General features: G+C 40.3%; 2 protein-coding genes across 2 annotated transcripts in view; one reads left to right on the forward strand and one right to left on the reverse strand.

The window, feature by feature from the left end:
• Positions 1-14,188, reverse strand: part of LOC118813314 (glycerol-3-phosphate acyltransferase 4-like) — a 40,340-nt gene extending 26,152 nt beyond the window's left edge. The window contains exons 1-3 of the mRNA XM_036578571.1: positions 14,077-14,188; positions 10,815-11,416; positions 1,352-1,421 (exon numbers count right to left, since the gene is read on the reverse strand). Coding sequence (XP_036434464.1) covers positions 1,352-1,421; positions 10,815-10,982 — 238 coding nt within the window. The 5' untranslated portion in view covers positions 10,983-11,416; positions 14,077-14,188. The remainder of the gene's footprint in view (positions 1-1,351; positions 1,422-10,814; positions 11,417-14,076) is intronic.
• Positions 3,071-23,340, forward strand: LOC118814047 (C2 calcium-dependent domain-containing protein 4C). The gene is made up of 3 exons (XM_036579716.1): positions 3,071-3,873; positions 19,815-20,046; positions 22,109-23,340. Exon 3 carries the CDS (start codon positions 22,114-22,116, stop codon positions 23,338-23,340), a length of 1,227 nt encoding a protein of 408 aa, XP_036435609.1. The 5' UTR covers positions 3,071-3,873; positions 19,815-20,046; positions 22,109-22,113.

The following is a 23,340-nucleotide window of genomic DNA, read 5'->3' on the forward strand; positions in this document are numbered from 1 at the left end:
CCGGCCTGCTATCAGAGCATGTGAGTGGAGTTGCAGACATGTCCGCTTTCATGAATTATAGAATTCATGCCCGTTTTCATTATGTAGGTCTGCTGAACAGCTCCACAGCGCAGACGCTGTGTATGAATGGCCGCCGTGTGCGAATGACAAAAAAGTCACGATCACGATCCCCGCTCCACACCTCTCACATGCTCTGCCTGCTATAATTCCAGTTTCTCTGCTATAGTGTTGAAAAATATATTTATTACTTATTACTTACCCAATCTAAACTGAACAATATGTAAGGAGTGTCCAGTATTTACAGAACCTTTGTAAGACTAACACTACGGAAGTCAAAAGAACATACATGAAAAAACAGGAGTTTTCAAAACTAGCATTCAAAAAATGATTAAAGATACAGAGAAAATGGAACTTCGAACAGCTGTGAAAGACTTAACTGACCACCTAAACTGGCACCATCAAATAAACAGTAAAGTTTTTATTTTTGAAAGTCAAAGAAAAATAATCAAGCTACAATTTTGCTTTAGTTTAGAAAAAATCTACAGGTGCTTGAGTGCTATGGGTCTGAAAGGATGTGTAGCTGTCAAGCAACTGTTACTGAGAAAAGGAAAAGTAGAACCCAGAAGTGGGATATCTGAGATGTGGTGTAAGGTTGAGCCTAAATTTGTAAATCTGTGGTTGGTATAGTGTAGTTGGTAACATGTCTACGTTCTATGCTGTAGACCGGGGTTCGATCCCCTGTCTGGACAAGCATCCTGCACTATACCAATAAGAGTCCTTGGGCAAGACTCCTAACACTACCTTCACCTAGCTGTGTAAAAAATGATCAAACTGTAAGTCACTCTGGATAAGAGCGTCTGACAAATTCCGTAAATGTAACAGGGATTTCTTGGATTGTGAGAAGCAGAAAATGCTACCAACTTCTAAGACTGAACTTTGGAGGTGTGAAAAAACATCCCTGCAGATTTCTTTGAAAAAGCTGAAAGCAAGTCCTCTGAAAAGAAAGTAACAAAGGTAAAGAGTGGACACACTAAATACTGACAAGTGTTAAGTAATATTTAGCGTTTCATGCTTTTTTCCGACACTGAAAAATGAAAAACTTGTAGAAATTGAATAAATGAAGTTCGTTCTCAGACTTCAGCACAGCACTGCATGTACTGAATTGTCTGAAGGTGGACAGACAGCAAACACCGTCTGCAGAAAGACACATTTACACACTAAAAGGACAACACCAAATCAAACAGCCCCACGCAAACGTCACGAGCAGATGAGCACACATACTTATGAATAGACAGAGCTAAAGCAAATAATCCTAGTTAAAAACTTGTTCAAATATACACAGCAAACTCACCATTAGCATAGGGTTTATACAGGTGATGATTCTTCTCCTTGGCTCCTCTCTCAATCCGCAACGTGGCCCACTGAAAAATACATCGATCACTTTCAGAATAATGCTGCTACAAACGTGAAAATTATAAGCACAAATACGGTGAAACAAGATACAAACAGAAACAAATACGGATGATGCAAATCCCTCACTGAAAGAGATCACAATACTGAGAGTTCTAGGATTTGCACATACATGTATGATATGTACAGATAACAGGGATATGACAGTTTTTTACTGCTTTTATGCCATCAAACCTAAAGCCTCACCAGTGATCCATTCAGATACTTTAACTTTTTCCAAAGCCAAAGTATCGCCAGTGAGATGTACACTTTGGCAGCTTTCAGGCATTAATGATATACCATGGTATGAAACACAGAAGAATATAGTACAGTAGTGTCTAATCATGGTCCTGGTGATCTACCACCCTGCAGAGCTCCAGCTCTAATCTAACACACCTGAGGTCTCATTTACCAAAGCGTATGTAGACCTTGTTCTGAATTTGCGCGCAGTGCAGCGCACCAAAAGATTGGCATTTATCAAATGCGTGTACGCACAGCTGTACGCAACGAACGATGATCAATCGTACACTCCTCTACTTCTTCACACCTAAAAATGTCAACAGTTTCCTTTACAAGACCCCAGCAGCCTATAAGGCAAAGCTCAACTAAAGTGGTGTGCGTAAAAATGTAGTTTGCACAGGTAAAAATGCATTTTGGCTGCGTGCTTTACACCACTGCATTCGACGTTTGCATTGCGCTTGGTGATGTAAGGCTTGAATGCAGCTGCTCAGCCATGGAAACCCATTCCATGAAGCTCTCTACGCTGTTCTTGAGTTAATCTGAAGGCCACATGAAGTTTGGAGGTCTGTAGAGACTGACTCTGCAGAAAGTTGGCGACCTCTGCGCACTATGCGCCTCAGCCCCGCTCTGCCATTTTACGTGGTCTACCACTTTGTGGCCGAGTTGCTGTCGTTCCCAATCGCTTCCACTTTGTTATAATACCACCAGTTGACTGTGGAATATTTAGTAAGGAGGAAATTTCACAGCTGGACTTGTTGCACAGGTGGCATCCAATCACAGTACCACGCTGGAATTCACTGAGCTCCTGAGAGCGACCCATTCTTTCACAAATGTTTGTAGAAGCAGTCTGCATGCCTAGGTGCTTGGTTTTATACACCTGTGGCCGTGGAAGTGATTGGAACACCTGAATTCAATGATTTGGATGGGTGAGTGAACACTTTTGGCAATATAGTGTAGCACCAGAAAATGATTAGCCCCCCCCCACCCCATACTCATGAAGTAAAGAAAACGTGCACACGATTAATAGAAAACGAGAGAACAAATTGTTCATCATGGAAACTAATTAAGAAATCATGACCATGAAGAAAAGAAAACGTATGTAAAAACTGCAAAACATTCACTCTAATTTTTTTTTTACCTCTGTCTCCTCCGGGGCTCCGTACATGTGTCCACACCCCTCCTATTAAGTTCAGGTGTTTGAGCCACACCCATTGCTAACACGTGTATAAATTCAAGCTCATAGTCATTTTATTTCCTGACCTCATCCCCACTTCAACTGTGAGCCAGACCTTCTCGTCCAACATCAGCGCCTGACCTCACAAATGCTTATGATTAAAAGGGCCCGAAACCCCAGACACACTCCAAAATCTTGTGGAAAGCCTTCCTAGAAGAGTGGAGGCTGTTATAGCCACAAAAGAGGGGCCAATTCTGTATTAATGCCCATGGGTTTTGGAATGGGATCTCCAACAAGCTCACACAGATGTGGTGGTCAGGTGTCCACATCGTTTTGACCATACAGTGTATTTAAGACAATTATTATTTGATCACTTTTATTCATTTTCGATATTTTGAAATTTCACTGCATTCCTATTTTTTATTTTTTGATAACACCAAAACCTGTGATCACTGATATCAAGACATGAAATGTTCACGCTGTCCTGGCTCTACTGCATAAATACACATATGCACATGTTGCACACAATCTAAAAATGGAAAAGTGTTCCAGGGGCTCAAGTGACCTCCAGGTTGCTCAGAGCATTCAGGAGGAGGCCAGAAAGAGTGTCTGTGCACATGTGAGTGTGTGTGTGCACGTGTGCGCACCATAGCAAGTTCATTCTGCAACTCCAGACTGACATCATTGGCCGTTACATAACATGAAGATAGAGTTGAGACTCACAAGCACTCCCTGCTTTTAAAGCACCGATCTTCATCTATCCTCTTCATCCTCACACGTTAAGCCCCGTGTACCAGTAGTATAATTCTTTTTATAAGTAGTTTTTATTTAGTGGCAGTTCAGTGTTACTCTTTACTGGTCCTTACAGCTCCTGTTTTAGCCCTGCCCATGGATTCCCATTGGAGGCATTAGAACTTCCTAGAAGAGCCTTGAAATTTGATGCTTTTAGGCCTATGGATAAACATAGGCCGAGTTCACACTCTTTGGACAAGCAACGTCAGCTCTAAAAGGTGAGACTCACACCAGTAGACTTTACTGATTAACCTTGGGATCAACACAATTTTAGCCTTGACAAAGCAACAGTCATGAGTTTCTCAGTGACGTCTGGATCCAAAACTATTTCACTGTGGAACCGAGTGGAAAACATGCAGAGGGAAAAGAACAGCACTGCTTTCCGCTGTCATTGTTTAGAGTTACTCATGATTTGTTAGGAGAGAAATGTTTGTAATAATCCTCTCTAAGTGTTGCCTGCCAGTATTACAGTAGTAGATACTGCAATCAAGGAGAGATACTGGAAGCTTGAAAAAAGGGTGGGCAATATGACACATACATACTTTTCCGAGCATATTGTGAGTATCATCTGGACTTCTAGGACTTTTACCGATTGCTTATTTCACTAAAAGAGGGTTTAGAAGTAGCACAGTTGTCATTACATTTCAAACTTTTGGTGGGACGTCACAAGTTCAAAGACATCATAGCTGTCCCTGCTTAAGGAAGACCCAAAATAGGCTGTTTCTGCTCTTTAATCTACTCTCCGTTAATGGCACGGCATTACTGTTGCATTTATTTTTCGGAATAAACCGATATGGGAATTGGGGGTTGATGCCAATATCTGATATTTTTCCATGTACTTATCTGCCAATGCTAGTATGTAAACATAATAAAACATAGAAACTGGGACTAAATCTACCTGGATTTACATTACGGAGCATAGTAACCCAATGTCACCTAAACATCCTGTTCTACTGGTGTACAATAAATACACCATCAAATATCAGTTTAAAATATTGTCAAATCTAAACATCTGTCCAATGCCAATAATCATGTTTAAGCACATATCAAGCAAATAGCAATATGCTTTCAATATCACTGTGTATCCCTTTTTATTTAAGATGTAAAGAATGTGATCTAATAAAGCAGAGGTCACCAATAGGCGGACCGCAGTCCGAGTCTGGACCCAGACGCTGTCCTATGCAGACCTGGACCTATAACCGATAAACTATGGAGAATTATTTAATTTCGACGGGGTGGTCCTTTTTTTACACGGCATAACTTCTAGCCTTTATGGTACCACTTTGGCAGCCCGGCAACTCACAGTCCAATCGCATGCATTGTAAACCACTCAGCCAATCAGATCTGTGCATTACTTTGAGCACTGAGACTCGACCGAGTGGCGCACACACAGGGGAGGGCAACGAGATGAGACATAGCAGTTGGAGAAGAAAGTGAGCCAGATTATTTCACATGCCGTGCTCTAAAAAGAGAAAACTGTCAATAAATATTGTTGAAATATTACTGAATTGTACTTTATTTGATTCGACATTCAGTTGTTGACTACATAGGATGTTAATATAACTACTACTTCAGTAAACAGTATATGGCACTGAATCATAATGCAAGTTAGATGTTATGATGTTCCGGACCTTTGCTTGAGGAAATTTTCTTTGACTGGAATTTTAATTAAAGCCCCTGTAATAAAGCCACAAAAATCATTGATTTTCATTTACCGTAACAAGAAAATGCATCAACAGAAAAATCAGAATAGAAAGTTAGGTGCCTTTCATTACTCTGATCTAAAAAAATCAACAACAATCACTTACTGATCAGAACTGCATGCTTGCTTAGGAAAAAAAAACAAAAAAAAACAGTGCATCCAGCAATAAAGGAAGCTTCATGCTTCTTTTATACAGTGATTGAAAACATAGCAGCACACAGAAAGCTCAGATTCCACATACTAATACAGTTTACATAAATAAACAGACAAATGCTAACCATGTTACCTCAGCTAACGATAAAAGTCTAATCACATAGTAACTTATTTCACTTTGTGTCTTTTAGCTGGAAAACAGCAAGTTTGTGAAGAGTCAGTTAGCAGATAACAAGCGTCAGAAATTCACTACATGTTTATTCCATTAAATCTATACCAGCGTGGTGTATAATGAGTCCCAGCTTGATCTTTATCGGCGCTTTTCACGAGGATTAGCTGTGCTTTGTACTGATCAGATTGATGCTGCTTCTCGTCTAGTGTGCAGCAGTTTTTAGCCAGCTGCAGTAGTCTTCAGTTTCCTTCATCTGACTAAACAAATCAGAATCCCTTACTAAAACACAGGCTCTTCACTGCCTGCTGGCGCAGTATAGAGTTCAGACATGCCATGATTCTTAAGTATGATTATTATTTAATTTTTTCAAACGTTCTTGACTGTTCGGAAATGCAGACTCATTCCTAGTAAATTGTGAAAGCATGAAATCTGGCACTACTGGAGTACTGGGTCTGTTCCAACATATCAAACAAAAAAAATTCAATGATAAATATTGTATATTGTATATGAATGTGTGTTCAAGTACTGTGATATTTTTGCTGTATCGCCCAGCCCCACTTCACAGTTGGCGTGCAGGCCTAGCAGAATCTGGAGTAGATTTCCCTCCGTCCTTCCTTCTCTCTGAACTGCAGCTCTCTCACTTTCCATTTCACTCTGACATCACTTTCCTGAAGCTGTGTAACAATTTCCCCTCCTCCTAGTTCAGGAACTGACGGGACAGGGCAGATAGAGACCAGTTGCATGTGCGTTCGTAGGAAAAGTGAGAAGGCACGAGCTCTTGCATAACAGTCTGGAAAAGGGGGGCATTTAATATGTGTGTGTGTGTGTGTGTGTGTGTGTGTGTGTGTATATGTGTGGGTGTATATGTGTGGGTGTATATGTGTGGGTGTATATGTATGTGTGCCTTTTAAAATGACCAGCAGCTGTAGGGAAGAGGCCCCTCTACAGCATTCCTATTCCACCCAATATAATCTCTCATTCCTTCCTTCTGTCTTCACTCTCTCTACACAGATAAATACACAAACATAACTTCAGTATATACAAGCGCACACACACATTCATACATATATATATATATATATATATATATACACACACACATATATACACACACACTCACTATGTCTATCAATATAGGAAGATATATGTATATCTATCGCTTTCTAAGTTTTTCTTCTCAGCCTCTATGATATGAGACACCAGACACAGCCGATGCACTGGCTTGACAGCAATCCATAATTCATCAGATATAATATTTTCATGAAAGGAGCAGAGCAAAATGTAGGCTACCTACACCCATCAATGCCAACTAGTCTTATAAGTTGTGACTTGGCAGCTCTTAAAGCAGCAGGTAAAAAATTACATTTACACAATTAAAAATATAGTCAATCATCTTTGCTTTCTGAAATCTGCTTCTCTTTTGCGCTGATGCTACAAAGCTAATGTAGTAATGGACACATATTGAAATAGATTTTTCAGAATTTCTGCGCAATTAAATCATTATGATATAATTCGGAGTGGTTTGACATTAAATGCTCCATTCTAGAGAAACTTATCATGTCTGACTTGTTCACAGTGGTGGTCATAGGAACCAATTTTCCAAAGCAGTGGTATAGATGGATAGCCCACTCTGATAGATACAATTTCGAAACGGGCTAACGCCACGCAATTTCATTAGATTAGTCTGTAGCCTATCCCTGACAGCCATGCAGTCATCACCCTACATATATCAACGCCTCCACACTGTCATAATATAATCATATTCTGGCAATCAACCAGAATACTGGATTCACATAAACACAACAAACACCGCAGCACCCTTTACTATAATGACTAGCAATGACACATGCATCCGCTCACCACACCATCTGTACAACATAATTTAATAACAATTTATTATCAATTTATTTTAATAATAATTTTTTAAAGATTTCTTAAATTCAAACAGCTGAGATGTACAAAGGTGGGGGAAAACTACACAGCAAACCTAAAAAGCCAAACCTAATAATCCTAGGCTAAACCATTCTGCCATAGTGGGTGGACCCAAAGATGACAACATGACAATCAGACAGCTGACACATGCAAAGATAAGGAAAAATAACACAGCAAACTTAAAAACCTAAACCTAATCATTGCAGCCAAAAACATAAATTATTTATGGTCCATACAGGTCTTACCTTTGATTCACTGAAGTAACATTAGATGTCTGCTTTGACATTTTCACAAAGCCTATTTCAGCCTTTGTAGTAAATCTCACAACTGATGGCAGTAATGTTTTTTCAGCTTTGGATGGTTAGAAATTGACATTCATCTTTTAGCCACAACCAGAGCTTAATATTCAAACCATGGTTATTGGTTTCCAGACAGTTAGAATTACCATTTCAATTTCAATTTCATTACAATTATCATTAAAACAGTGGTCGATAACTGCGCTTTGAAGAAACTCGCGTTAAATACTGTCTAGCATCAACCAAAGTCTAGCAAAGTTAGCAACAGTCTCCCAGAGGCAGGCGCACAGGCGTAGCACACAACGTGGGTTTCTTTTGTGTTAATGTAAACATGGCAGAAGGCAGTGACAGTGGAGATTTTGTCTGTGGACTGAGTCTGGAGCGTGGTCATATTTTGTTTTTTATCAGAGTGAAGAGAAAAACCTCTTTTTGCAGAACATGCAGAAAGAAAATTGCTGTAAAAGAGTCTTTCTTGTGCCCTCCAGCCCGTTCATGTTCTGATGTATTTCACTTCCTTGTCGAAATGTCCTACTGTGTATCACATATTTATAGGTAGCTCCGTATATAAAACTCCTGGTAGGACTCTTAGATAGCTTAGATAACCTTAATCAAAAAAGACTACCAGCACTAAAACTACAAAGCTGAAGTCAGCTTCTTGTTCAAAATTTCCTGTTCCACCTTAAATGGCACAGCAAGTGTTATAATGCCTGAGGCACCAGATTGTAAATGCCGCAGGAAACCAAATTCAGCATTAAAACATAATTAGGATACCAGCATTAGAAAATAATTAGGATATTCTGATACATTGCTCCAGCTTGGCTTATCAGGTGGTGAGTACTAATATTCAGCTGAATCTGTACTGAGTTAACATTAAAAACACAATAAAATGTTTGAACGCTCTCATGTTTGAATTGTTTGAACCTCTCATGGCGACCCGGTGCCACCTTTAATGCTAATGCACATTTAATATTATTTACATAGGTTTACATGATGTAGGTCTATTGGCTATACTATATTATTTTAATGTTTATGCAAGCACAAGTGTATTGTTCTGCTAAAATCACTTGAAATTTTCAATATAAAATTGGTAAAATGATTTCAGTTTGTGTATCAGTATTTTTGAACATTTTCAGCACATTTTAATACAATGATAAATCTGATAACCATGATAATTTTTTTAACTATAATCATGATATTATGTTTCACACCGTTTCACCAGTTCTTTAGGTAGTGACAACATACACAACATGCTCATTAAAGCATTTCATTAACCCTGATAACAAAATTTACTACAATATCATCATGTTTCCCACCTCTACAAATTAGATTTGTCACAGAAGCATCGTATTACTGCCACCTTGAAAAAGAGGATTACTGCCTGTCCAAGCTTGCTCTGCCTGCCCTTCACTCTCCCTCCAGACTCTCCAGTGCTTTGACCTCTGATTCCAACTTGATGTGTGGAAACTGAAAAACTCATTCTTGACAGCAACAGATGCTAAATGATCATTTATAGTTTGGGTTAAAATTAAGCTACACTGTTCACAAGTGCACAAATATGTAAAATTAACCGATAATTCAGAGTCTGGGTAGCAACAAGACCAAAGCAAATGACAGTCCAAACCGACTCATTGTGCAGACTCGGTTTATAAAGAAGCTTTTCTCCAGACCCTACAGCAGCGCTGAATATGACGAGACAGCTATAATACATGCCTCCACAGATCGGCACATCAGCACATTATTTAGCAGTCGAGAGCTGAGTCATGACCCAGTGGAGCATCTTGTGAGTGAGCATACCCTCACCCAAAATGAGCAACGTCTCATACGTGTCAAAATCTGCAGTACAAATCTGTAGACTTGCCATTCATGCAAAACCTCAAGGTCAACATTTGAAAGGAACCAGAAAATCTGCTTAGCTGTGCTGAGTCTTGCAAAGCTTCACAACACAGAGTAATAATGCACTTCATCACGATGCATGGATATGACGATGGTAATTTTGGTATGTTACACACACACACACACACATTTCATAAGCCGCTTATCCTTCTGGGTCGCGGGGGGAGGTATGTTACGATGAATTACAATTAATTGCAATAATATTGAACAAAATACAGTACTATGCAAAAGCAAAGACCACCCATAAAAAACAGTCAAAATGGGGATTATATATGTTATAACCTATATAATCCGAAAGTCTATTCATTTTTTAGAACATATTTCTGTAAGACAATCCATTTGCACAAGGAGTTAAAAATCCATGCAAGACCTGGTAGAACAGCTATATTCTAACTACAGTACTAAGTACTACTGTACTACTCAAAGCTTTCATCTTTGGGAGAGAGGAGAAAATCAAGCTGCTCTGATGCTTGATATTTGAAAACATCCACAGGTGTTTCTGTCCATCCTTCCACTGTGAGAAGACAACTCAACACTGTGGGTCTGAAAGGACGTGTAGCTGTCAAGAAGCCACAAACAACATTCAAAAAAGATGAAGCTTTGCAGTAAAACACCAAAACTGGACATCTGAGATACAGAATAAGGTTTAATGGACCGGTGAGTCTAAATTTGTCATTGGGATTACTTGGATCAGAAGAAACAGAAAATGCAACCAACTTCTAAGACTAAACTTTGGAGGTGTGGAAAAATATCCCTGCAGATTTGAAAATAAGCCTTCTCAACAGAATGGAAGCGGTAATAAAGGCAAAACGTGGACACACTAAATACTGAAAAAAATTATATTTTAAGTGGTTAAACAGTGCTACTTGTGCTCATTCTTTGGCCAACATATAATTATTTAGCTATTTTCAAAGTGAAAATGCAAAAAAAGAAATTGTGTATATTTGGGACTAATTCTGAATAGTACCAATGTAATAAAAATGAACTGTTGATAAATTAGAGATTTCTCACCTCAAACACCTTGAGCAGGGACTTCATGTAAAGCCTGCGGATGCCGAAGGACACGCCGAACACGGCCGGCACGATGATGAAGACCAGCAGCAGAGTGAACCAAACAGTGAAGGAGATGCCCAGGAGCATGCACAGCAGGTTATCGAAGGGAGACATAAACGGACCCATCTCCAAACTAATACCACGAACGATGGGGATTCTTCTAAAACAAAAAGGTGGGGGGGGCGGGGGACACCCAAGGAGTGATTGTGTTCAGGCAGTTCTGGGCTTAAGTCTCCACAGCATGATTTGTAAGTCCATAATGACGCTCTTCATTAGCTTCTTAAACAACCATGGTCCATAACTGTGGTGAGAGCTTTCTTCAGCCAAAGTCCTCTTGGCTTCACCTGCCCATGCAAATGGCCTCCAAAGTCCCCAGGGACCTTTTCTTTAAGTATAACAGCTCAATGTTATTGTTATACACCATCAAAATCGATTCCCTCCATTAAATGCTGCTTAAATAGCATTACGATACACTTCAGGAACTTCTCGGAGGCTGGCTGAGAAGAGGCCAAGTTCAGTCTTTCATTCAGTCTTAATGGAAAGGTATGAAATGTTGAGACCTAAAATTAAACAGAATTAGTTTATATGAAGGCACTGTAATTAATATACATGTAAAATGAGTACAATTACTGCACCTCAAGCAAATAACAATAACCAAATACATGAAATGTGAAGTCTGTTAATACACACCACAAGTTGACAAGTTAGGACAGTGTGTGAAATGCTAATAAAATTATAAGAAAGCAGCGATTAGTAACTTCATTTTGACTTGTATTCAATTAAAATGGTACAAAAACACAATACTTAATGTTTTGATGGAACTTCATTGGGGGTTTTCGTACATATATGCTCTTTCCAACTTTAATGCTTCCAAAAAAGTTGGGACAGGGGACATGTTCACCAGTCCTACATTACCTGGAGACAAAAATTTAACCAGTTCTGAATGTGAACTTTGTTGCCATTCTTCTGTTATACAAGTCTTCAGGTACGCAATCACATGGGGGCTTTGTTGTTATATTTTGGGCTTTATGATGTGCCACCCATTTTCAGTGGGAGACAGATCTGCACTGCAGGCAGGTTAGTCTAGCACCTGCACTCTCTGACAACGCAGCCATGATGTTGCAACGCGTACAGAATGAGGACTGGCCTTATCATGCTGAAATAAGCATGGACATCCCTGAAAAAGACGTCATGTAGAAGGCAGCATATGCTGCTAAAAATGTGTATATATCGCTCAGCTTTAATGGTTCCTTCACCGATGAGCAAGTTATCCAATAATACCCCAGATACCATGGCAGCCAAGTTTATGCTGGTAACAATCTGGATGGTCCTTTTGTTCTTTAGCCGCATCTTAATGGTAACGTCATATTAGCTGGTAGAGAAAATGTTCGTTTATGAATAGTCATTGTGAAAAGATGCTTTTGGGATTTCCAGCCCTGAAAGGTTGACTCTTCACACCACACAACACGTTTCCACTGGGCATCAATTAATGTAAAACACTAAATATTTTAATTTAAAAAAATCAAATGTCTTGTTTGTATTTTTTTCCAACTTTTTAAACGTATTGCTGGCATCAAATTTAATATGCGCATATATTTTCCAAAACACAATAACATTTCTCAGTTTCAACATTTATTTATTGTACTATTTTCAAGTAAATATAGCATTTAAAGAAATATAGCACATCATTGTATTCTGTCTTTATTTCCATTTTACACAGCGTCCCAACTTGTTTGAAAAACGGGGTTGTAGAAGCGTCACAAAGACGTCCACATCAAGAAAGCTGCTGAACTTTCTTGACCGCTGAAAGACTCAGTGAAGCAGAACAAGGAGACATTTGAGTGTCCACTGTCCCAGTGTTGGTGGGGGATTCTTGCTGTGCTTACATAACTGCAGCATTAAGGAAAAGACGGGGACCATTCATGCCAAACAGCTGGAGGTTGAGTCCAGCGCCACAGAAAGCACATTGTTGGGTTAGCGTAGGCTGCTGTCCACAACAAACGAATTAAGGCGCGTATTTGTCGCCCACCCAGCAACACTTATTGCCTGCTCAGCATATTGACAAGAAAAATGTAGCGTTTTCTGATACTAGGGTACGAACTACATCCTCAGCTATGTGTTTGGAATCCACGAACAGCTCATTTCAGCTTCCAGCCTACTTTGTGGTCTCGTCTCAGTTAAGGGAATTCCACCGATTTTTAAGGGTTTCTGTGTAATTCAGTCACTGAGATGTAAACAGAGTCATTCAGAGTAGCCTGATGTGAAATGATTTATTGTAAAGAAACTTGCCAACTTAGATGTCTATACAGTGGTGGTGATAGGAACCAGGCGTCACATTGTCTACAATGCAAAATTGCCATTTTATTTACTATCCAAAACGACCAGTGAACCTACACGTGTCTTCTGATTTTTCATATGAGATGATGATCATGGCAAAATAGTGGTGTATCTGGAAAAACCATGTTTCTTTGGGGGCTATTTTGCCTCACAACGCTGTACATATACTCCTCCACCATGAACAGCTTTAAAAAATACATGTTTTAGGCCAAACCCTTACCTCAAAGGTTCAGTTAAACTACGTCTCAGACATCAGCCAGCATATTCATAACCATGTAATGTAGAAACCTTCTGTGAGGAGCTTTCAGAGGAATTAAACACTTCTGACGTCTGGTTCCTATCACCGCCATTCTGAACAGTTCTGACTTGGTAAGTTTCTCTACAACAGAGCGTTTCACACCAAACCACTCTGGCTGACTCGGTTTACATCCTAACCATTTAATTATGCAGATATTTTGGGGAAAAAAGTGGACTTCCCCTTTAAGAGACGAGCTTTCTTGAATGGATTCACTTCAGTTTTCTGGCTCATCACTCTGTAGCTGGCCGGCTAAGTAAGCCCCTATGTTCTGGTCAGGCTGAGTGAAGGAAGGCAGTAGAGAGTAACTGTCCCTGTCACTGCACCGTTACACCCAGCCTACACGGCCAAATAACCGGGTTCAGTCCTGGAGTGCTGGAACTGGACAAAGCTGACTGGTTCTGGCTAGAAGAGCCAGCCAGCATCGGTTCAGCTGAGTGAGAATAACGTTATGGTGAACCATACAGTGAAACTACAGCGCTGACCGGCTAACATAAGGATGTAACGTTACAACGAGGACTTGGTTTGAGATGCCCGACTCCGGCACAGCTCCTATGTCGCTGTATTTAGTGTTCGTTAAGTACTCACCCTGTTTGTATCGTAGCTGACTGAGCACTTCAAATGGCCGTGTCCGTCTTTGGCCGCTCGGCTCCAGCTCTTTCCACCGGCACACGAGCAGCTCTACAGCGGCGCTCCGCGAACGTCCTCTCGGCGTGGGCTGTGATTACGTACGCGGTGACGTAGAGCGCCAGCGCGGGTAGGGACCGGTTGTCGAGCGCCCTCTATAGCCCAGCCTGCGCAGTGACAGGATGAATAATTGTTTTAAACAGGATTTAAAGCTTTTATTTTGCTTTTAAATCTCCCTGATGTCTACTTATAGGTGATTTCACGACTGATGTTTCATTAGTGTCCCACTGATTTAACATTTACAAATATGTAAAGGTAAACGATAATTTAAAGAGCATATGTCCTGGATTTTTCTTGTATTTTATTGTTCTCTTTGACGTCCACTTATAACATTAGTGCGTTTATGTAGCAAAAATAGACATAATTAGTTTTTACATGATCATTTTCCAACTTCTCTTTATCCATTAGATTTAAATAGGCTGTTTTTGTTACTGTACCTTAAAGACTGGAATATGTAAATGAGTTCTGTCTAGAATGAAATACTCCTTATAACCTCAGTGTGAGTGGGCGGGGCTAAACCGCTGTAAGCCGAACAGGTAGATGTAAACGTGTTGATTTCCACAACATCACAGAAACAGTGAATTCAAAACGAATTCAAAAGGCTGATTTTGCAGCTTAGTTTCCATTTTTGGACTGTATGAGGTGGGGAGTGAATGGTATTTTGAAACTTTAGCAATGTTTTCCTACTACGTCAAACTTTTTCCAGCATATGGGCCCTTTAAACATGGCTAAAGTGTCCTTCACAGCAACCTATGTGCATGTTTCAGATAATTAACTTAAATCTTTAGTAATACCCATTTGCAACATTTATGGCTTTGTCTACTACACTTTACATTGAAACATCATCTTCTGTGTGGAATCTGTGTGAAACAACACTTCACACAGTTTTTGCAATATGTGTGAATCTGTTTAACATCCTCTTGTTGAAACATCATTTTCATGTCATCCATTATGGGTTATGAAAATACATAGCTTCAGGGTGAGTGGGTGGAGCTCACCTGCTGTAGCCTGAATAGCCAGCTACACTGTATGCAAATATGTTGGTTTTAGTGACTTCCCAAACACAGTGAATTCAAAACAGGCTGGTTATGCAGCTCAGTTTCCCTGTACGTACTGTATAGACTGAAGCTTTGAAGCTTTAGTTATGTTTGCATCAAACTCTCGTCCAAAAGTGTGGAAAATTAGTTTTTCCATGATTTGGGCCCTTTAAAGTCGAGCAGGAATGAGTTCAATGAACAGTTGAAAGTCCTAATCAGGCTTTTGTTCTTTTTACCCAGCCAAAATAGCCAAATGCCTTTTATTCTACCATTTCTTCTACATTTGATCACATTAAAACTGTAGTAACTGACCAAAACAGTGGTGTGGCTTTGGGCAGTCAAGTGGGGCAACTGCTCTGGGGTCTTGGTGTGGGTGGGGCCCATGATGGCCGAGCCTCCTAACGTCTTTGTTGGACCTGTTTTAACTCTACACAATTTACACCCATAATTTAAGAGTATTTCTGTTAATATAGTTTATCCACTGGCCTATTTTAGAGCACCAGTGTCATTGAGACCAAGCAATAGCAAGTAAACAAGCACATTAAGTTGTTTTTCACTGAAACTGACCTTAGCGTTTCATGCCTATTAGGGTTTTTGCACTGGGGTACATAAGATTCTAGTTATGCCACTGAAACTTTTGTTGTGTGTCTCTAATATTCAAAGCGATTAGATAAATAGAGTAAAATCTATGCTGTAGGATTCCTGTGTCTTTTGTAGTTTATACAGCAATACAACCTTCTTAAAGGAGAATCACCCTTTTTTCAAAATTTCTGCATAATTAAAGGGTTATGATGAAAACAAAGTCATTCAGAGTGGTTTGGTGTGAAATGTTCCATTGTAGAGAAACGTACAGTCAGAATTGTTCACAGTGGTGGTGATAGGAACCAGACATATAAGGAGCATAAGGAGTGCCTCCAAAAGCTCCCTCACAGAAAGTTATTACATTATATGATTATGAATACACTGTTGGATGCCTAAGGCATTGTTTTATGATAGTTTTGAGAAACTACTTTGTTTCAAAATCTGTTCATGGTGGTGGGATACATGCAGGGTGTTGTAAGGTAAAACAGTCCCTGAAGAATTTTTTTTTTTCAGATTTGCCACTATTTTACCATAAACAACACTACATATAAAACTCAGAAGACATGTAGTCTCACTGGTCATTTCGGATAGCAAATAAAATGGCTCTATTTGCACAGTAGACATTACATCCCCTGACTCCCAACACCAGCACTGTAAATAAAGTTTCTCTACAAAGAATCATTTCATTTCACACCACTCAGAATGACTCTGTTTACATCTCAACCACTGAATTATGCAGCAATTCTGAAAAAAGTGGAGCTACTCATAAAAGGCTTGTCTTCGTGCATTTTTCTTTTTTAAGCAGTAAGATAAAAATCTGTCCAGAAGATGGCGCTCTTGCATTATCATATCCTCCTGAGACCCAACCATTCATTTTTTCCTCTGCAGAAGACATTAGTTCTGTAGCTGTACATTCCAGATCATCCATATTATCATGAAAGTTGCTAATTTCTCTTTAACCTCTTATTGTCCAGGGTATATTTTGGTTTTTCCATCTGAATTTACATGACCAAATCGTAAGGCAAATTATTCAGTAACTGTGTGAAATAAATGTAAATTTTTATTTTATTTATTTATTTATTTTTTGTAAAAACTCCCCTCAAATTAACAGAACATGTGTTTTATGATACACATATTGCTTTATCCTTACAATTTACTACTGAAAGCCAAAAATCTTAGAGGCTCTTTGTATTATTATATAAAAAATATTTTTACAGAGCAGATCACTGAAGAGACGCCATCTGTTTATAGTTTATAGCCCAGATTTGTGGAAAAATGGGTCGACTTTCAGTAGAAAAAAAAACGGTGAGTTCAGCTTCTTTTATTATAAGGGTTTAAAATTACATTGCCCATCTATTTGACTGGAAAAAAGACAGTTACAGCTCTCATATGACACCCACCTTTTGAATGTAGCTTATGAAATATGAAAGTTATGAAGAATATGACAAAGTGCATTTTGGAGCCACCGGTGGTCTCAAGGAGTTGAAGAGACAATCATGAGCTTTAAAATTATACCTTTCGTTTAGGGTGGGACTTAGTGAACCTATATTGAAAACTTCTAAAGTTTCCTTTTAAAATTTCATACCATTAATATTTAAATCGTCTCTTCCGTGCAGGCACCTGAGAGACAGTGTTTTTTAATGGACCTATGAGTCTAGGCCTACAAGATGCAATGCCAAAAAGCTGAAAAGAACTGTTCAGTATTAGCAAAGGAAATGCATCTCCTGCTATGGCCACATCCAGACCCCACTGCCCAACTGAGATAATCTGGCATGACCTGAAGAAAGCTGTTCACCCAAGCATTCTCAGAAATATCAATGAACTGAAGAGGTTTCTGTGAGGATGTTCTAATTCTAAATCCTACCTAGTAGATACATCTAGATGCTAACACTTTCTTATGACTGTAGCTTTTGGCCAGCAGAGAATGTCGTCAGGTGGTGTCCAACTTTCCTCTGATGTTTTGACCTTGAACCACAACGTCCTCCAGTTGGCAGGTCGGCAGTTATGGCCAGTCACGGCCCATCTTCTCCTGGCTTGTAGCTCAACTCCTCCTGTCATTTCTAGAGCCAGCAAGCGGCTCTTTATGTTGCCTCCCTAACCTGCAAGTAGCTGTTTTTCACTCCCTTCCTGCTACTTCCAGAGCTGTGAGCGCCTTCCATACCAACAGTGCCAATCACTGCAGCCAATCTCAACTGGACATAGCCAAGATTTCCACCCTTTGTTCTTGCGTTCTTGGACCAGGTCCTGATACTTGGTGGCTTTCCTCTCGTCTTTCGCATTCCCACAGGATCGTCAGTTCAATCATGATGATCCTCTTCGCCTCCTCAGACCATATAACCATGTCAGGCCTCAAGGATGTTTGGATGAACTGAGGAAAGTGCAGTTTCCTTCCCAGGTCCACCTTCATCTCCCACGATTGCGACACTTGGAGGAGGCTCTTCTTGGAGGAGGGTGGCTTCTCCCCCTCCATGATGAGCTGGATGGATGGGGCTGGTCTCACGTTCGTTTCACTTTTTCCATCTCTCATGCTCTCCTGTGCAGGTTTGTTGGTGTTGAAAGAGTATCACACATCGATCAGAGCAAGAACGAGATGCAAAGTGCTCCAGTTTCCAAACTTCAGGCAATTTGATCTTCCACTTTGGTAGGTCCCTTTGTCCAGGCTCCTTGTGATCTAAATTCCAAGGACCTTAACCCTCGCCGTCCCTCCTCCAGTTGTCAGACCTCGGCTTGGATCATGGCTTTCCTCTGTCTGGGGTCTGCATTGCCCCATTTTTGGAAGTGGGTGGTCCCAAGTCTTTGTCTCCCTATGTGTGGGCTCCCGCTGATGTCCCTCAACAACAGCATACTATTATTATATTTAATGTTAAAAGAGCAAAATTGTCAATGCCAGTATGCATTACACAAATACATTTACAACAACTGGGAATCCCGTGTAATGTCAACCAATCCTAACAGCTAGTCTAGCCACTGCATTACCAAGCTACTGTAACTCGGTCGTCAAACAAAATTGTTAAGACAATAGTGATTCTCTTCCTTCAGCACAAAATAGATCCCTGAGAGGTTTGTTAACCCTTTCAGCCAGAGAAAATAAGCCAAACTGAGGTGTCAAGCTACCTTCCTGCCTTCAAGATATGTCATCAGATGGGGGTTTTCCTTGTCTTTAAACCATAAAATCTCACTCTGGAGAATTTACTTTTGGCCATAAAGCACCTTTAATCATTGACGGCTTTCAAAACAAGGACTCAAAGTGTCATTGATGCAAAACCTGAGCATATAGTACCATATTAGTAAGGTTTTTTGTTTGTTTGTTTGGTTTGTTTGTTTGTTTTTTTGCCATTGGACATTACCATAACCCAGCTGACTTACGGAGATTGGGGAACGGGAGAAAGTGAAACTCTTCCTGAGCTAGATTAATTCTTGCAATGTCAGATGATATTTATTGCATTTTTTGAAAGTGTTCAAAATGTTAAAATAAACATTGAACGCATCAACAATTCATCCTAGAGTACAAGTAGCCCCCCCTTGTGGACAGTCTTTTTAAACACAGGTGAGAATATGGGCATCACATCTCAAAATATTTACTTATCATGTACCAAGTAATAGGTATAAATATCAAAGCATGGCTTTGTTTGTCAGAAGCTTCACAGCACTGTTAATCAAAGCCAGTAATCCAACACTGCAGCTGTTTTGGCTTTGCTCAAATAAAAAATGTGACATAGAAAATTCACTCAGGTTGCTGGACGTTTCACTTTTGATGTGACTTGGAACCAGATTCTGCTCCCAAAACCTTCCTTCAACTATGACAATAAAAACTGGCCCCAGATCAGCATCAAACCCGCTTATAAAAGGCTCAGCAGGAGGTGCACACAGTCAGACATAACATGCCTTGAAAGGTCATCAGTGAAGTCATGGCTGGCCTTTGAAAAGGAGCCGTCAAAGAGCTGGATAGTCAAACAATTTTTGAAGTCCTCACCCATGTCTGTCTGATCTCAGACCAGATGTGTTTTTTTTCTTGTACAGATTCAGATTAGGATTATGGCTGAGCAAACTGGTCCATGGCCTGTTCTCAGGGCAGCTAGATCAAAAAGACTGTTTCAGAGGGTGGAATATCTTCCTGTGATTGGCTACAATGGATCTAACACAGTGTGATGAATAAGGTCACAAGATTATAAATGCCATCAGCTTAGGGCTGGTGGCATTTGTGAGTTTCCCAATGAGAAGCATCTTCACTTCATAAACATCTTTCAAGCAGGTAAGAACTAAAGCTGCATCTCATAAGCAAACACTGTAACTCTGGGTAATGAATACATGTTCTTTTATAGATCTGTAGATACTGTAAAAAATGGTGGTACTTTTGAAAACGTGACAGATTTAATTCAAATCATTCTAGACAACATAGAGATTTGTACGCTAGCAAGAGGAGTTTACACTGGATATGCAGTGGGACAAGCAGGTAGTGTCACTGAATGTTGGATTTTTTAGAATGAGGGAGAATTCTAGCAGTTGAATTTTGAACATATTGAAGAGAGTAGATGGTTTTGTCTGATATATCAAAGAAAAGGGAGCTGCAGTAGTCAAGGTAGGACAGTATAAAAATGGACCAACATGCTTCATGGTGACCATGGAGTAAAGGTGTGTAATATTATAGAGATGGAGAAAAGCAGTTTTGACCAGTGCCTTAATGTGGGTTTCATGGTCACTCCATCTAAATGGAGAGTAAAGTCAGAGAAATCTTGGATCTATGGATTTATGACCAATGATACTATGGGACTTTGAGTCATCAGCATAGCAGTGAAAATTAAGCCCATGATCTGACCAAGAGGTAATATGAAGAAGATGAACAGGAGAGGGCCGAGGATTGATCCATGGAGGACCCCTTGTGTAATGCCATCAATAGCAGACTTGTGTTTACCTATGGTAACAATGTGGAATCTATTACAAAGTTGCAACAGTGAAATTGTGAAATGCAAGTACAAACACAAGATATGTAATGTTTTGCCTTGCCAATTTCAGAATTTTTTTGTAAATTTATGCTCATTGTGAAATTGATGCCTGCAACACATTCCAAAAAAGCCTAATAATGTTGTAAAACGTTCAAAACATCTTAAAAAGAGGATGCAATCATGACTGGGTCCTTCATGAACAACGGTCGAGCCTTGCCACTTTGCTAAAAAATGCATCAGCAGATCATCCAACGCTTTAAGAACAAGCAAATGTCTTAAATTGGGAATATAGAGATACACCGTTCTCAGTAAAAATTGTTCATCTGTGCTTCCACAAATGCAAATTAACACTGTATTATGCAGTGAGAGCCATACGTCAACAATGTCCAGAAATGCTGCTGACTTCTCTGGGCTTGAGCTCATCTGAAACTGTCTGATGCATAGTGGAAATTAGTATCACGGTCTAACAAGCCCATCTTTTACATTTAGAATTACGTAAATAATGGACGTTGCGTTCTTTGGGCCCAAAGAATAGAAGGACTATCCAGATTGTTACCAGCATGAAGTTGAAAAGCCAGGGTCTGTCATGCTGTGAGGGTGTATTAGGGTGTATCTAACAAAATCTAGGACACATCTGAACATGCTCCTGTCTTAACTTTTTTGGAATGTACTGCAGGCATCAAATTTGGAATGAATGTATATTCACAGAACAAAGTTCATAAAGTATGAAATATTGTGTTGTTGTGCTGTTTTCAGTTACAGGTCATTTCACATAATGTCCCAACTTTTTTTGAAATTGAGGTTTACAGTAATATAGGAGGTAACTACATTCTTTAAAAAGATGGTTCTTCAAGGGTTCTTTGGTGAAGAAAATGGTTCTATATAGAACATTGAACACTCAAAGAACCCTTTGCATGATTAAAGGGTTCCTTGCATTGTGGAATGGTTCTTCAGACTGATGGAGAATGTGTTGTATATGGGTCTGTATAGAACTTTTTTAAAAAGGGTTCTATATAGCACCAAAAATTTAGCAGAGCCCTTTTTGGTGCTATATAGAACCCTTTTCAAAATAATTCTCTTTACTAAAGAACCCTTGAAGTGCCATCTTCATTTTTAAAAATATATACAACACATTCTCCATCAATCTGAAGAACTATTTCACCATGCAAAGAACTATTTAATCATGCAAATGGTTCTTTGAGTGTTTATAGTTCTATATAGAACCATTGTCTTTACTCAAAAACCCTTGAGGAATCTTTTTAGTGTAGAGTGTAGAGAAGAATAGAGTGAGAATGTGTCTGAGATTACATGATTTTTATCATCTCACAAATAATATTTTTTTTTCTTCACACACTGTTGGGTTACTAACAGTCACAATGTGGATCCTTCGAAGAGTCCAAGAGAGCGCTGAGAGCTTTCCGGCAGAGATCAGTCGGCTGGTCAGCAAAAATTCCGAGGAGATCTCAGCAAAGGCAAACCTTCTCAACAAACTCCACAACAATGTACTGACACCAGACAAAATCCCTGATTTCTTCTTGCCTCCCAGGCTGAGCAGGCGCTCTCTTGTGGCAGCGGAGGGTACTGTTTCCCAACGCCTTGGCGAAAAGCAGCCTGACTGTGGTCAGAACTCTCGGTCAAAACCTGATATGACCACAGTCAAGACAGATATGAACAAGGGCACTGTAGTGGGCCTAAGGGGTCCAACGCCAGTTCCGTTTTCACTGAAGAGCTACGAGTCTGGTCTGTTTGAAAGTCCTAACACACGGCGTAAGGAGTCCCTCTTTCACTCGGCGTTCACCCGCTACAAACTGGAACGAGTGACCCCAAGGGCGGCACCAGAACTGCCTTCTATTACACTGCTGAAGGCGAGCAGCATGGAGAGTGACTCTTCTTCTTCAGCAGACTCCTCCCCTCACAGTTCACCACCTCCCTCCTGGCCAGTCAGACGAAAATGGGACATAATGGCATCGTTGTCCCGCTCTGCATCCAAAGAATCGCTTCATAAGGACGTTCCGCTGAGCTTCAGAAACACAGAAAAGGCCCAAACTGAAAAGGCAACCCCAGCAAAAGCCAGTCACAATGGAACAGCCCAGCACCTTAATTGCTTGACCCTGACCCCACCCCTTCAGTGCCCACTGGACATGCTGCACTGTCAGGAACGCCTCCACAGCGAGCACATCCTGCTCCTCCCTAACAGAGGGTGTATCCGCCTATCCGCGTCCCACTCTGACACCACTGGGGATCTGTCCACGGTCCGCATCCGAGTGATCTCTGTGGAGGGCCTGCGCGAGCCCGGTGACCTACGACCCCTTCACTGTGGCCTGACCTTGAGCCTGACCCCCGGCAAGCTGCAGCGTCAGCACAGCGCCACCATCAGGAACTGCCGAAATCCCGTATTCAATGAGGATTTCTTCTTCACGGAGCCTGAGGGAGAGGAGGGGGGTCTGCGGGAGATGGCTCTCAGGGTGAAGGTGCTGGATAAAGCCTCTGGCCTGGGGAGGGCCGCAGTGCTGGGGGTCATCGTCAAACCTCTCTCTGAACTACTACCAGCACGAGAGAATCATTTACAGAGAGAAAGAGCTGGACTACCAGACCCAGATTAA

This window comes from Colossoma macropomum, unplaced genomic scaffold, assembly GCF_904425465.1.
Source record: "Colossoma macropomum unplaced genomic scaffold, Colossoma_macropomum, whole genome shotgun sequence".
Lineage (NCBI taxonomy): Eukaryota > Metazoa > Chordata > Actinopteri > Characiformes > Serrasalmidae > Colossoma > Colossoma macropomum.

What these genes read in the sequence shown, in the direction of transcription:
- LOC118814047 (XM_036579716.1), top strand. Translation starts at nt 22,114, where the DNA reads ATGTGGATCCTTCGAAGAGTCCAAGAGAGCGCTGAGAGCTTTCCGGCA.